Consider the following 16,678-nt stretch of genomic DNA (forward strand, 5'->3'; position numbering starts at 1 on the left):
AGCTGACATATCAAAAGCAGTAAAATGAGGTACACACATAGGAGAGTGCACTTCTGGTTTTTCCTCTACCACTTGTGACAGAAAAATGTCTCAAAATGTTATTTTCTTCACAGTGAATGTTTTATGTGCTTAAGCCTACAAAAAAAATAAATAAAAAGAGAGAGAGAGAAAAAGAGAATATTAATATACATTAATATATATAATAATAATAGGGCGTTTTAGTTATTAAAACCCAGTTTTATACCTTATAAACTTTCTCGGAAAAAACGCAACAGAAATGAGGATAATTACTTCAGTTCCCTCAGAATGTAGAATCTTTGGCATTACTGTGCATGTCCTCAGAAGTCAATTCCTAGGTACAATGTGAAAGTACAGAAGAGAAATGCCATGGTAGTATCCAATGATGAGTTTCAAAAAAGGTAAAAAATGACTTTCCCACAAATATACAATGACCATGTGCCAAATAATTTATTCAACCCATTAATTAATGAGGGAACAAGTAATATGGTAAGGCTAGTTCCAGGAGCATTTATGGGAACAGGTTTAGACAGCCAATCAGAAAAGACTTATTTTTTAAGTGTTAGACTAAGATAGGTGGGTTAGGTTTAAAAAACTTGTTAATGTCCTGCAAGGAAATAAAACCACACCTTTGGGGTTATCTCTTTACCAGACAAAAATCTGTAAGCTAACAGAAAGCGTCCCTGTTCAGGGCTCTAACTAAACAGTAAATAAAAAGTAGAGCACAAGATGAGAATTAAACACCCTTCGGGTGGGCCTGTTAAACAACACCCCCACAGAAGGCACTGAAAGAACATGCTGTACATTCTTTTGATTTCCAAATTTTAGATAATTTCTCTTAACTGTAACTAGCTATAAACAACTTTCTTCTTTTATACACTCTCTTCAAAGACTATCTTAAAAAGCACAATTAAACTTATTTTTCAGGTCAAGAGTTTCCATTTAAAAAATGCAGTAGCATTTGGGGCGCCTGTGCAGCTCAGTTGGTTAGGCATCTTGTCTTCGGTTCACATCCTGATCTCAGGGTTCTGGGTTCAAGCCCCACATCCGGCTCCCTGCTCAAGGCAGGGGGTGGGGCAGGGAGTCTGCTTCTCCCTCTCCTCTGCCACTCCCCCTCACCATGCTCCTGTGCTCTTTCTCTCAAATAACATCTTAAAAAAAAAAAATGCAATAGCATGTTATGTACAATATTGATATATAAGATAAGACCAGGTAATTCTTAAACACATTAGATAACAGGAAATAAACTAATATGAAAGGGAAAGGAAAAGGTTTAAAGGTTACATTTTCTTTTATGAATAGCAGATTCACATAGGTTCATTTTTCTCCCAAAAAACATCATTAAATTTTTTAAAAGGTCAATTCATCTAGGTGCTGTTCATACAGCTGTGTTCAGTTTCTGAAAATGTAGGATGTGTGCACATTTCTGGATATTATGCTTCATTCAATAAAAAGAAAAAAGTATAGAACATGCATAACACATGCTGAAATAACCAAAGGGGACACCCCTCACCTAGGTAAACTGATCTGAAAAAGTGTTGATACAATGTCTCTGGAAATCACAAATCAAAATAGCTCTCCAAAAGGCACAACTCTGAGGTGCCTGGGTGGCTCAGTGGTTTAAGTCTCTGCCTTCAGCTCAGGTCATGATCTCAGGGTCCTGGGATCGAGTCCCACATCAGGCTCTCTGCTCAGCGGGGAGCCTGCTTCCCCCTCTCTCTCTGCCTGCTTGTGATCTCTGTCTGTCTGTCTATCAAATAAATAAACAAAAGGCACAACTTCGACACCACAAGTTTTATCCGCCAGTCACCCAAAAGCCATTGCCTCGACTCTTTAAAAATCAGCAAACAATGACACACAGGTATGAGAAAAAAGGGAAAGCACGTACTGTACTCAGGCAGCACTGCAGAAGCAAAGAAAATACAAATGAGATGTAGGGCAGGATATGACTTTGACAATAAAGGGTCCCTCTGTCACAGTCAAAATAAAGAAATGTCAAGACCAAAAAAAAAAAAAAAAAGAAGAAGAAAGCTTAAACCTCAACACTATATATAAAACTAATACTCAGATATATCACTCTTGTTCTATACAATTATTTTATACATATATTATCTTATTTATTTATTTATTTATTTATTTTTACATCACAAAGGGAAATAACTTGTTGCCAAACTGGCTAACAGCCTGATCTTGGACTTCCCCATTTCCTGAAGTGTTAGAAAAAGAATTTTGTTTTGTTTTGTTTTGTTTTGTTTTGCTAAAGTCCAACAGTGTGTGGCATTTTTGTTTAGCAGCCCAAACTGACTAATACACTCCTCTATCCACACTACCCCACTATGGTTCAGATGCTCATTAGATCTCTTGCCTGGATTATTACAGTCTCTAAACAAATCCCTCAGCATGGTCTATGGAGACGATGAGCTATCAGTGAGCTACTGAAAATCCAAATTTAGCATGTCCCTCTTCATCCTGGAAAGGATAAAGTCTAAGCTTGTTACCATGTCCTATCACAGTCCTGTGTCAGTCTAATAACAACAATAATGGCAGCTACTATTGACGTAAACAGCAATTATGTGCAGATACCGTACCTCCCACTATTTACTGCAAGGTAGGTGTTCTGTGGACTAGCTCCAGTCTCAATTTCAACTGTGCCAAACATTCTACCAGCATCATCGCTCACTGTAGCTCATTATTGTTAATTATCATTCCTGAAACAACAAACTGCTTAATCGCCCCGTTCCTCTGGCATATGTTCCATCTGCCTGCAAATCTGAACATTTTGGAAAATCCTGTGCCCAATTTAAAATTTTGAATAGGCAGGCAGGTATTAACCACCTCTGTGAAGGCTTCCTTTCAACCTCTTAAAATACAATGGATCACTCCTTTCTTCAGATACACGTACTACTGGAATCCTAGAACTCTGAAGAGCACTTGCTTGGGATACATTTAAGAGATAGGGGAGGATGGTAGGCATAGAAGTGGTTGAGAGCCCCATTTTGTTAGTTCTGTGGTGTGCGTGCATGTAGGTTTTATACGCAATACCCTTTCCTTCCCTTGGAGTATATACATACACTTCCTGGGTAGCTGAATCAAGGACAGACACACCAAATACCCAGAACCACCCCTCTGCTGTCATTCCATATGCTGAACATGAACTTGATTCCTTTTCAAGATTTGGAAGAGGCTCCCTCCCCACAGGCCCTACCATCCTCTCTGCACTTTGTCAGCTCCATCCTCCAGTCACCAGACTTTTTAACTGTCTGACCACTCAAGGGTGTTCACAGATCCAGTTCTTTCTGCAGAGGCTTCTACCCCATATGCACGTCATATGCAAAGAGACAGATGTGCCCATTCCATCAAAGGCTACCATGTGTACACTCCTTAAAATGGTATCAATGCCCTCTGTATTCTGGCCTCCACCTGGGCACACTGGCATACATGCTATGATCTAGGTCAGTAGTTCTCCATGATACTGGTCTGCGGATCTTCTGTACAGTAATAGTGGCTGATAACAGGCCCAGAAATATGTACTTGTACCACACCCCAGAGATGACCAGTGATGTGCAGGAAATTTTTACAAGTTTAAATTCCTCACATTCACCAAATATACTTGACACCATCCCACCTGAGCCTAAGCGCATCACTCTCCCCTCTAGGATGGAATGCCCCTCCTAACCCGCTGCCCATCAGTCTGGTGTCAGAGGCAAACCCCACCTCTTCTACATCCTAGCAGTATAAACACAAGCATATGGGGGTTTGTTTTCTGTATTTTAAAGATTTTATTTGTTTATTTGACATAGAGAGAAGGCAAGAGAGAGAACACAAACAGAGAGAGTAGGAGAGGGAGAAGTAAGCCTCTTGCTGAGCAGAAGCCCAATGTGGGACTCCATCCCAGGACCCCGAGATCATGACCTTAACCAAAGGCAGACGCTTAACACCTGAGCCACCCAGATGCCCCAACACAGGTATATGTTTGTGTGCCTGTTTCCAGATCCATAAAATGGAAACACTTACGGGTACCATTGTACTGAAGAAGATTGTTAAAACAGTGCTTACTCCATGTTAAGTCCTGAGTAGACATACATTTCCATCATTATAATTATTTATTTCCATCCCTATCATCACTATCTCCCCACAGCTGAAATCTTCCCCATTCTTTGAAGTCTAACTCAAATGCCACTTCCTTTACAAGGTCTCTACTGAACAAAAAGTTCTCTTCTCTGTACTCCTACAGCATTTACTTCTTAAAAGCATTGAATCATATTCGATTCATTCCATAGTAACCTACAGAAGTAGGATACTGAAGTACAAAACCGAGATTTTGGAGCTGGACACCTGGAGTCAAATCCTACTTCCTCTACTTACTAGTTTTGTGAGCCTAAACAAATAGTTAACCTTTCTGGGCCTCAGCTTCCCCTCATCAGGAAAACAGAAGTAATAATAATAATACCTATTTCAGAGGCACCTGGGTGGCTCAGTTGGTGAGTGGCTTCCTTTGGCTTGGGTCATGATCCCAGGGTCCTAGATCAAGCCCCACGTCAGGCTTCCTCCTCTGTGGAGAGCTTGCTTCTCCCTCTCCCTCTGCCTACTGCTCTGCCTACTTGTGCTATCTGTCAAATAAATAAAAACCTGTAAAAAAAAAAATAATACATATTTCATATGTCTGTTGTGAAGCATTTAGAACTGCACACAGAAAAGCTGTCTCCTATTATTTACTACCCCATAATAAACTAATAACTCTGCCAAGATGATGCCCAACCCATAAAAGCTGCCCCATAAATGCCAGTCAAATCATTTGTTTATAAACATAGTGCACAATGTGTATGTAGTACATGTTCAGGGAATGTACAAAAAGTGGGCATTACAGATGTGATTCCATGTTTGTCCATCCTGTCCTGACCAATTTTCAAGAGAAAGTAAAAGGGAATAATATTTAGGACTCCCTGCTCCATGCCGGGCTTGAATATCACTTAATAACACAAGATCTTATTATTTTATTGAGTTCAACCTGGATACTCCATCCTGAACCAACTACTTCTCACCACGTCTGCTCACAGCCTCATCCAGGCCATCATCTGGTCCATCTCAGACCACTACAATAGTTTCCTGACTCAAATCCCTGATTCTGTCCTGTGCCCACCCCCCATACATATAATAGTACAGTCTCACCAGAGCAGGTGGGAGGATTCATTTTATAAGAAAAGTCAAACCACAATCACTCCATAGGACTTTCCAACTTCATATTCCCTGGCTGACCACGGCCATCACTCAATTGCCATCAAGGTGGCCTCAGTTTTATTCCCACCTCATGAGCTCACTTCTCACCCTCACATCTCTTTCAAATCTGCTTTTTCAACAAACACCCATGGCTCACTTTAGCAGGTCTCTGCTTAAATGTGGCCACTTCAGAGAGGCCTTCCCTACTCCCACCATGCATGCCAGTGGCCTTTTGCCTCACTATTCCTTACTCCTACTCTATCTTATGGCTTTGTTACAACCTAGTATCCATGGACTGTTCCAAGAGGGCAGAGATCTTGTGTACTGTTCACTGCTCTAGCCTTCATGTTTGAACACTGTCGGGCATATAGTATATGTAGTACCTACTATATGTAGGGCATATAGTAGGTACTACTATTGAGTAAGTACTCAATAAATGTTTGCTGAATGACTTTCCCAGCTTTCAGATGATTTAAAACAAAGTATAAAACACACAAAGTGTTAAAGCTTGTGTCTAGGTCACCAAACTTGTCAGAAGCAGAGACAGGATTCACATACAGATTTCTCCAATCCATCTAACCACTTAAAGAGATCTTCAAATTAGGAGTTGGAGGTTAGCAGGAGGTCAGTGGAAGCATTCCAATCCACCAGTGGGGCTTTTAAAAATTCATGAGTTGGGACAGCTATTCTGATCCTGTGCCTCAAGTAGGGTAAACCACCTCAGTGAGCCACTCCCCACCACCCATGCCTCCACCCACTACCAGTGGAGTGGATCTTGGTCACATCCCCTAGTTGAGCTAGGAAACAAACAACTGAAAACCAGGGATCACTTCTTGAAAACCATGAAGTCACTGAAGTACACAGTGCTAACAATTTCTGGAATCCCATTTGCTTAACTCTCATACCTTATGAGAGGGGGAAAAAAGTAGCACCATACAATTAAATTTGTTCATAACTTTAACCCATCTTTTTTTTTTTTTTTAAAGATTTTATTTATTTGAGAGGGAGAGAGAGAGGGATTGAGAGGAGAGAGGTCAGCAGGAGAAGCAGATGCCCTGCCGAGCAGGGAGCCCGATGTGGGACTCAATCCCAGGACTCCAGGATCATGACCTGAGCTGAAGGCAGTCACTTAACCAACTGAGCCACCCAGGCACCCTTAACCCATCTTTTAAAACACACCTTTTTAAAATCAGAAACATACTTTAGAATATTTAGAAACTACAAATGTGTTCAAGTAGGTTTAACCATCACAGGATCACAAAACCCAAAAGGAACCTTACAAAATATCTACCAAATAAAAACGGAATTAGGCTGCCACATGAATAATGAAACTCCCAAGGTTATCAATACAAGTCTTACTGATTTGAAGAACAATGAGAGTTTACTGTATTCCAGAATAATGGTTCCCAATGGAGTGGAACTATCTCCCAAGGAGAACCCAGAAATGTGAGGGAAAAAAATGCTTTCGCTGGTCATAATGACTAAACCAGTAGATAGGAAAACTGATTTAGGACACCCTGCAATGATCACCAAGGTAGAAACCTCACATACAATTTTTAGTCCTCTAAATCTCTACAAATAATCAGTTACCCCCCGAGGATGACTGGTACTATAGATAAGGGAAATGTCCCTGACTTCGAATTGAGAATAAACTTACTGTGGAGAAATAGCTAATCCTTTAAGAAACCATATGGATAACATACTGAACTAGTTAGTTCAGGCTACAGGTTGTAACAGAATTCCACCTTGCCTCAGTACACAATACAGTCACAAGAAATACATATGATGGCATGTGCATATCAAGTAAACTCATGTTTAATACCAAGATGTTAACTCCCAGTATTCATAAGATGATATTTGACTATTCCCCCACAACCATGTAGAAGAGGAAGTGGTTTAGAGAAAATATGCTTGTTGTCACATTACTCCATCCCATACTATAAGACAGATTGCAAAGGGTCGAAAGCCTAAAATCCTTAGTTTTCTAGCTGAGTGCTTAGCTGCCAAAATACTAAAAAATCGGCTGTTTAGCACCTCTCTCCTACCGCCCATTCACATAGTTACCTTGTGGCAACACTACCTCCACCAAATCCCTTACAGGAAGCCCAGTTTCCCCAACCTGGCCATCTGTCTTAACTGTGGTCATCCGCAGGCCCTAACCTTCCCTGCCATGCTCCCCACCTTGACCACTACTCCTCCCCACCCATAAAAACACCGCCATCCTCTTTCATTTTCCCCCAGGCTTACATGCTACTAATAACCAATATTTACAGATGTTCGCAAACATCTCTGTAAGATCTCATTTAATCCTCAAAGCTGCCTTGGGAGGAAAGTCCCATGCCCAAAGCTACACAGCAGATAAACAGTGGATAGATTCCAGAATTCTAAGGGTCAGTTTCCGTGATCTGTGCTGCTAACCATGATGCCCCCTAATAGTCACATAACTGATTTAACAATAGAGTGGTACCAAGCACTTCATGTTTTTCCTCTCTTTTGACTCTCTAGCTATGCATAAGCACTTACAGTCACTGGGAAAACCCTGTTTCAATATACCATGTCTTATAAGCTCAAGTGTTATATATCTTTTCAGTTTGTGTGTGTGTGTGTGTGTGTGTGTGTGTGTCCATGCAAGTGGTTACATATGGAAACCTGCATTCATTTGCCTTTACTTAGGGTGAGATTTTGAGACAAAATGACATAAATTATGGGAAAAATCTTTGAAATTACTGTATACAGCAACAGTAACTTAAAATGTAGCTGATGAACATGTATTTTGCATCGATCACTGCAGAAAGACAGCTACTGTGACACTATATACCACCACAGTATGAAGTCAAAATCAAATAATCAAATATAACCAAAGTAAGTAGTCACTGTCTATGAGAACAGTCAACAGTGATGGTAAAAACAAAGACAGTGTGGCTTGAATAGAAAGTACTGGAACAATAGGGTCATAAAAGTTTAACTTTAAATGTGAAGCAGAAGAAGAAGTGCAAACAATTTGAATGCTGACTGACAGATAAACAAAATGCAGTGTACACAGACAATTGAATACTACGCAGTCTTAAACAGGAAGTTCAGCAATATTCTACCACATGGATAAACCTTGGGGACAAGATGCTAAGTGAAAGGAGGCAGTCACAAAAAAACCAATGTGGAAGGATTCCACTTCATGAGGTATCTAAAGTAGAACAATTCATAGAAAGTGGAATGGGCTGGCGGTGGGGGGAGCGGTTTTATGGGTGTGCAATTTCAGTTCTACAAGATGAAAATGTTCTGGAGATCTAGTTCGCAACAATGTAAATTACTTACTACCCCACTGTACCCTCAGAAATAGCGAAGATGGCAAATTTTATGTTACATGATTTGTTTTCTTTCGTTTGTGCAGCACAACAAGGAGCTAGGGAGAGAGACTAGAAGGTCTGGACCAACTTCTCAGCTTTTATTCAAACTGAACTTCCTGTACATACATAGGACTTTTTTTTTCCTCTCCTTTAGAGGCTAATTCAAATCTTACAACCAGGGACCACCACATCCATGACTTTTCCCTACCAACTCCATCCCTGCTTCTGCCCAGGCAGGAGCACTGTGCTCTGGAGTCAGGCCACTGGAATTCCAAACCAGCCTTCCCCATTTGTTAACTTGTATCCTTCTAAGTTATTTAACTGCCCTGAAGTTCAGTTTCCTCATCGGTAAAATGAGGATAACATACCTCATATTAAAACGATTCGTTAGGATTCAACAAGTAAAATATATAAGGTATATGGAACAGTACAGGACATAAACTGTAAATGTGCAATCAGTGTTGGCTATTATTATTCACTCACTTGTAACAATCTTGCACTTGGTCATATACTGTATACTACACGTGGTTTGACTGGTTTTCTTCTGCCTACCTGGTAAAATTACATGCCTTTAAATTAGCACTGTAAATTATTCTTCTAATAAACCTACAGTGCACCTAACAGCAGTAAATACAGTTTTGTTAATTTAGCAATATAGAGATGCGGTTAGATTAGTGAGAATGAGGATTTCACCTGAAAACTAGACTTGGGACACAGAGCACAGGGATTACCAGTGATCCTAGCTCCCCATGTGCTAGCTGAATGACCTTGCAAAAGTTCCTTCATTTTTCTGTGCCTCACCACTGTCATCTATTTGTAAGCAGTAATGACAATAGTGCCTGTTCTGAGAGTGAAATAAGTAAATATGCATAAAGATAACAGTCCCTGGCAAGCAATCAGCATTTAATTAGTGTCTGCTGGATGGAAAGGTTTGAGCTGAAAATAGCCAAAGCCTGGGCAAAAGCATTCTGTAGCCTGGATCACGGAGCAAGGACTGTTTTAAATTATATTTTGATTATTTACTGTGAAATCAAAAATACAACTCTTTCAAAAATCTAGAACTTAATATCCATTTCTACAACTGGTAAAGGCTAGGAGTGATAATTCACTGACTTATTACGAGAAGTTACTAGTAGGTTAAGTAGTACCTAGCTTTAGGTGTTTCAGGTAATAATCTCATAGTTAAGTGCTGGATAATCTCCTTAGCGTCAGTAAATCTTTCTCTTTCGAGCTGTCCATCTAGATTTTTAAGTTAACTGACTAACGTTTGAAACTTGTTTTCAGTTCTAATTCACAGATCTTTGAAGGAGAGCCATAATTCTTGAGCAACCAGAAAGGTTGCATCTTGCCAAGCTTCTACAAGAACAAAAGTGGGGACAGTAAAAAGGCATCAAGCCAAAGCCTGCATCATAGTGGAGAACTCCCACCTGTGGGCCCCTGGTGGGGCCGCTGCTTCTGCCAGGTGCCAGCTGCAAGAAGGAGAACCAGACCACTTAGATCTCTTGATAAGAACACCAACACACATTCTTCAGGATTCTATTCCATTTCATGCTACACTGAACATACCTTTCATTTACTCAGGTCAAAACTAGCATGATGCTGCAGTTCAACAGGGAAATTTTACGACTTACACTTAATGCTATGTGCATTTTATCATACATTATATTTTAATTCTAAAATTTTAGTATAAACATATACCCCACGATTTCTCTGAATTTGAGTCGCATTTTTAGACTAACAACCAGATGTTTCAAAATAGCCTACTGTGAACATTTCCTCTCTTTGCATTTATAAATAGCACCATGACCTCTTTTCCAGCTGAATTTGGGAGCTCACTCCTATTGGTTCCATTATTGTCAAAGTCTCTTTTTCTTAAGAAAAGAGGGTATCTCAGCAAATGTCTCCCAACTTACTGACTCATTTACTTACATTTATTCATTCAATAAATATTTGAGGAACACTAACTACTCTCTCCAAGAGTAATAATAGAAATATTTGCAGTTCAAGGTTACCTATTACCTCATCTGAGAACAGTGTCAAGTGCCACAAAGAAAGTGAAGATGAGATATCTTCTCTCAAAGAGTTCAAAAATCTAAAGGAGTATAGAAAGATCTATAAGCAAAGGAAAGTAGCACACAGGCAAACAGCCATTTCTTTACCCCTCAGTTAAGTCCCAGTAAAGAAGGAATGCTGAAATTGGAACACTCTGATAATATCCCCAAAAAGCATTTAAATAATACTAAGAAAAATCTAATTTTGTGACTTTGTCTTTCATATGGCTTACATTTTAAATATCGCTTTATTGTTAATGACATAAAGAAGTAGAACCATCATTTTTCATGAGTGTCGGGGAACTCTAAAAACCCCAAATTAAATCCATGAAAGTCAGTGAAATATGCGCCATTCAGAGCTTTGAGGATGGAACGATCCAGGAAGGGGTTAGGCAAGAGAATCTCGGGATGAGTAAGAAGAACTGGAGATGCAGGCAGCCTCTTTGAAGCAGAAGAAACTCCATAAAGGGGGCACAGAGGGAGATGTCTTCCAGTAATGACAGCAAGGAGATGGGAACAGCTGGAGAAAACTTAAGGCTCAGTAAGTAATGAAAGGTGAGGCCAGAAAAGGAAGCTGGAGTTGGCTCTGAAGGGCCTTGAGTAACAGTGTAAAGACTCCAGACTTCATCAGGGTAGTGTGAAAGAGACTTGACAATGACTGTTAACCATCACCACCTCCATGAGCCTAAGTCACCTGATAATGGGCATGCAGACCACACCTCTCTTCTGCTCTTTTCCTCATCTCTCCAGCTTCACGTTGATTACCCATTCTTTCCTTTTGCTAAAGCTATGTAATATAACCTATAGAGAGTCCCTTAGTGCCTCCCATTTTTGTGAGAAACATGAGGGCATGTTCACCACCTTCTTAGTCCTTTCCTCAGTATGCCCTCAGCTACCCATCCACCTTTGTACACAAATGGTGTCAGAGAGGAAAATAATTCTTCCCACCTCTACGCTAGTAGTTTTTACTCTTGAAGCTGATCAAATGAAGACACAACCCAGATCAGGATTCCTTTTTATCCCTCCATAGCATGGGTAAACAAGTACGTTATACTTAAACTAGAAAAGATCTTATAAAGAGAATAACATTGATTATTCCTTCAAATAAGGAAAAAAGCAAGCAAAATGGTTTAACTATCATTATATGTTTAACCTGGCCAATACTATTAAAAAAAAAAAAAAAAAAAAAGATAAACTAAAATGACAAACTACCCGGGTCCAGGTCTTCACAGTAAAGCTTAAAAAGACATCTCATAGCTACTAATTCTCACCAATTCTCATTTGGTCAAAGCTAAGAAATATTTCCAATATTAATGAAAAGTTCTCTACATAATTAATATTTTACAAATAATTCCAAAAATCCCTCAGTTTAGTAAGTGCCAAGACTGGATCCAATAAATGAGTCTATAAATAAATGAGGAAAAAAAAAAAAACTCTTGTTAAAAGAAAGCTATGAAAGCGAAGACCATCATAATACTTGGCAATTTCAAAACATCTTTCACCAAACTTTCTCAAAGTTTGAAGAAGGTGGGGGAGAAATTCAAAACAAAACAAAACAAAATACTTCTTGGATATCACGAAGTCTAGAACTCGGAGTCCTGGGGCTTTTAAAACTTCATAGTTCCATAATATTAATTTAAAAGTTTCCAAGGAAATTGCAATTCAGCAGAACAAAGATGGCTCAGTCTGTTGAGTGTCTGCCTTCTGCTCAGGCCTTGATCCCAGGGGCCTGGGATAGAGCCCCTTATCAGACTGCTTAGCAGGGAGTCTGCTTGTCTCTCTCTCCCTGCCCATCCCCCTCCTCCCCACCCCTGCCACCCCTCCTGCATGCTCTCTCTCTCAAATAATTTTTTTTAATCTTTAAAAATAAAATCACAATTTACTGTAATCTGTGTCCTACACTTAACCACAGTAACTAAGAGTATTTGAATAGGAAAGCATTAATCTGTGAGTCACTGCTGGAAGCTTGTTGTGATATTAGATGATTAAGAGTTTATCTTTATATATACCATGAGAAAAAAAAATACACACACACACACAATCAACTTTCCTTTCATGGGCAATCCATATAAAATCTAACAGGTTTAGAGAGGACAGAAAAAAATACAAACACACACCCACATAAGTAAGTTTTAACAAGTCAATTGACTTTCCCCTAGATACATTTTAATTTAAATAAACCTCTGAGTACTAACAAACCAAATCTATATAAAACACTGGTGGGGTTAGGACCCACTTTAAATGTCTATCTGTTAAATGTCTATCTGTTAACTATATGTTTAAAAAGGAGCCAGGGAGACATTTCCACTCTAGGCTCCAACTTAGTTCCATGACCCATTTCACTCTTCTTTCTTTTTTAAACACGGTTCAAGTGTCGTGTCATGAGAATTTTCCCTCAGTATTTCTCTTGTAAGTCTATAAAAATCATAACTAAAAGTTTAGAGGATTTCCCCACCTTAAAAAAGTTAGCTTCCTTTTTAAAACTGCCAAAACTTCATCTTCCAATTACTTATGGGCAAAGTTCCATAAACTCATGCGGGTGTAGAGTGCTTAAGTGCGGGGGAAATCAATACTGAGCTTGTAAGTACAATACTATTATTGGTAATCACAGTGACATCCGATTAAACGTACTTTTAAAAATAGTTTCTTTTAAAATACATTTTTTTTTTTTTAACCAGAAGGATATAATCCACGGAGCAGTCTACTTCAAGGACAACCTTTCAAAAAAAAAAAAAAGTTCCTATCACTACACAAACTTGCAAAAACCTAAAATGTCCTGAGTCTATTTTTTCCTCTCATTATCAAAGGACATAGTTCACAATATTTCACTTAGCCTTCCCCCAAATCAAAATAACTCCAGATCGCCGAAAGGAGATGAGGAAAGTGTCTTAAGAAAACAAGCCTGGGCGAACTTACTTCACTCAATGAGATGGGCACCCATTCCCCCCGAGAAACTTGTCTCCAAAACAACATGAGAAAGATCAATCTAGTAAACTCACTGCCGACAGGTCCCCGGGTACGGTGTTGGGTTCGGGCAGGTGGAGGCCAAATGACTGTGATTAAAGTTAATTAACAAGCCTGTCCTCTTAAAGTGTGTAACAAGCAGGGTGCGGGGGAGCACAGAGACCCGAGCAAACTCATTACTTCCACCGAGTAAATAACGTGGTGCCTGAAACTCGCTAAGGGGCAGCTTCTTTTTATTTGGGGGTGCGGGGTGCTGGAGGAGGTGCCTGGTTGTCTGTGCGGATTCTCACCCTCCCGGGTCAAATCACATTAGTAAGGAGTTCTTATATCACTTACCCGCTTCTGGTTTCCTTTTAGACGCCCACACGCGGGAGGGAAATCCAAGGGGCAGAAACCAGAGCCAAACACTTTGCGCTCTGGAAATTTACCCGGAAAGTGCCGAAAAGCCCCGGCCGGGCTCCCGGTTGTCCCCTCCGCCCCCGCCCGGCCCCGCCCCGGCCTCGCCGCCCAGCCCACCCGCGGCCCCCGGTACTCGCCTTGGCGCGCGGGCAGCCGAGCTGGGAAAGGCGAGGCGGGCGGGGAAGCCCCGGCGCCGGCGTCTCTCTCCGCCCGGTTCACTCGGTCCTCACCGTCGGTCCCAGGCGCCGGGCCTCCTCCTCCCCGGTCCCCGCCGGCTGCCCGCACCGCGTCTGGGGCCGGGCGGCGGCCGCGCGGGCGGCGCTGTCACACGGGCGGGCGCGCCGCGGCCGCCGCACCTGGAGGCGAGGAGCGCGGGGAACGCGAGCCCGCGCGCAGCTCCGGAAGCGCCGCGCCCGCCGCCGGCGCCTGCCCAGGTGCTCTCGCGCCGCGCCTCGGCCGCTTCCTCTCCGCCCGCGGGGGCGGCGGCCGGCGTCCCGCGCGGGGGCAGCCGGGGCTCAGCGGCGGGGGCGGCGGAGCAGGCCGCCCTGGTTCCGCAGCATAGCAGGGCGGCTGACTCAGTCCGCCGCCACTTGGCCGCGCCTGGCACCCTCGCCACCTGGCGCACCTCGGCCGCGAGGCTCCCGGGCCGGCGGGGCTGGGATGCCTGCGGGGGCGCGTCCGGAGGCGAAGATCGGCGAGGGCATTACCCTCGCAGGAGGGAGATGCGGGTGACCCTTCCCGGCCCCCGCCCGCCCTGGGTTTCCCCCTGCGCTCTGAGAAAGGGGGTGCTGGTCAAATGGGCGGAACCTCACCAGCGCTGATTGCTAGTATCCCTCTAAGTACTTTCCTCGTTACCTCAGCATTTCCCAAACTCAAGACTCATCTAGGGCGCTGGTTTTCCCAGGCAGCTACTTGGTAAAGGTGCATTCAGTGGGCCCGGGAATCTGCCTGCCAAGCTCAGAGCAGATTAGTCGGAGCCCAGTAGGATTCTCCTGCACAGGGTGTGCGTAAGGAAGGGATTAATAGCTCTGTTTTCCGACTGAAGTGTCGGAGAGACAGGGCAACTTGGCCAAGCCGACACAACTTGAAGGGACGGCAGTGATTGTCTATTTAGATCAGAACTCTTAACCCTGAGAAACACAGCCTACTCCCTGATTTTCTAACCCGCCCCCCTTTTTGTCTTTCTCACCTGGAGGGGAGGGATGCCCCCGTCCTTCTGGTAGTTGAGATGGTTAGATCCTGGAAAGACATCGCCCACTGGAGTTGGACATTGACATTGTGCTCCTGGAAGTGATAACACGGAGGCAGAAAAGAAAGGGGATATGGGGGGGGGGGGGGGGACAAAACACCCACTTGGATATCTCCCAAAACTTAATACCACTTTTTTGCCAGTGAGTTCAAAGGCCAAATCCTTTATTTTTTTCTTTAATAAACATCTCTTCACAGACTGTACCTGAAATTCTCTCCCTTGAATGATGAACTATCCTTATCTTTCCACTGTACCTGTTGAAGAAAGTGAAGCAATTAGGGAAAGTGGTGAGCTTATTATAAAAATTAGATAATTGGTGAGGTCCAACATGTAGAAGCCTTCCCAGGAGCCCAGGTTGGTGGTAGGCGTCATCTTCTTCAAAATACTTCCCACCAAAAAGCCCCCTCCTGCCTGGAAGACTCTGAAGCAGCTCTAAAAAGCTCCAGAGACACCAAATCTCCATGTCTTCGAAATGAATACGGCATAGCAAACCCCGTTTCCAGAAAATTTTCTTGACATTATCTGAACTTCAAGCATCCTTTTCTTTGGATTCCCATATAATTGTATTTATGTGGCTTTCCCGGCTTCATCTGAGGATCTTAATCTGGGTTTTGTTCTTTTTTTTTTTCTTTCTCTTCAAGAGCTCTCACATAATCGTCATTTATTTTTATTTTTGTAAGCCATCATCAATCCTTTTCTGAGCAAGGTAGGTTATAAATGAACAGAAACATTAGTAATGGTGTGTCTCAGAAGACCAAGCATTGCTTTGGCCTCAGGTTACTTCTCCGGGTAGATTTTATAAACTAATTGGGACCTTGCATGTCTTTGCAACAGTATCTTAGTTCCTTGATTACTATTCAGTCATTTATTGTTTAAAAAATTTATTGAACACTTATTGCCTGATGATTTGAGGATACAGTAGTAGCAAATACAATACAACCTCTGGATTTACAATCTTCTCTGAAGGGAAATAAAGTTAAGAGCTGTAAGGCACACCAATGATTTAAGAATAACTCTGGGAAGTAAAGGAAAAACAGTGGTCCCACGCTGAATGTATACATTGTTTTTAAAATACATTCTGGTTTTAAGAACCTTAATGTATGAAGAAAAATAAAAGGTATCTGAGGAAATCTGTCAAAAGTTCTCTTCTCTTAATTGTTCATTCATCATATCAGATTCCAGCCAAACATCTAAAATACATGTTGTATGTATAAAACAACTCTATAAGTCAGAACTTCTTCCAATTCTATAAAAATAGGCTTAATCCAGATTTAGGCTAAGTGATCAATAGTGTATAAATTGAATATGTCTAGGCTGTATTCATACACTATAAATTACTTAGCAGCCCTTACAGAGAGGCATTCAGGAAGCAAAGTATGTGAGAAAATTAACTTCATAAAAACTGAGGTATGATATCTGTTTACTGCCAAGGCCAT

At 41.7% G+C, this 16,678-nt stretch overlaps 1 protein-coding gene across 1 annotated transcript; it reads left to right on the top strand.

The window, feature by feature from the left end:
- The first annotated feature begins 3 nt into the window (after nucleotides 1-3).
- On the top strand, nucleotides 4-14,725 carry LOC123388840 (translation initiation factor IF-2-like). The gene is made up of 2 exons (XM_045069127.1): nucleotides 4-137; nucleotides 14,134-14,725. Exons 1-2 carry the CDS (start codon nucleotides 124-126, stop codon nucleotides 14,723-14,725), a joined length of 606 nt encoding a protein of 201 aa, XP_044925062.1. The 5' UTR covers nucleotides 4-123.
- Nucleotides 14,726-16,678: the final 1,953 nt, after the last annotated feature.

This window comes from Mustela putorius, unplaced genomic scaffold (genome assembly GCF_011764305.1).
Source record: "Mustela putorius furo isolate JIRA1106 unplaced genomic scaffold, ASM1176430v1.1 tig00000083_pilon_pilon_pilon, whole genome shotgun sequence".
In the NCBI taxonomy this organism is placed as follows: Eukaryota; Metazoa; Chordata; class Mammalia; order Carnivora; family Mustelidae; genus Mustela; species Mustela putorius.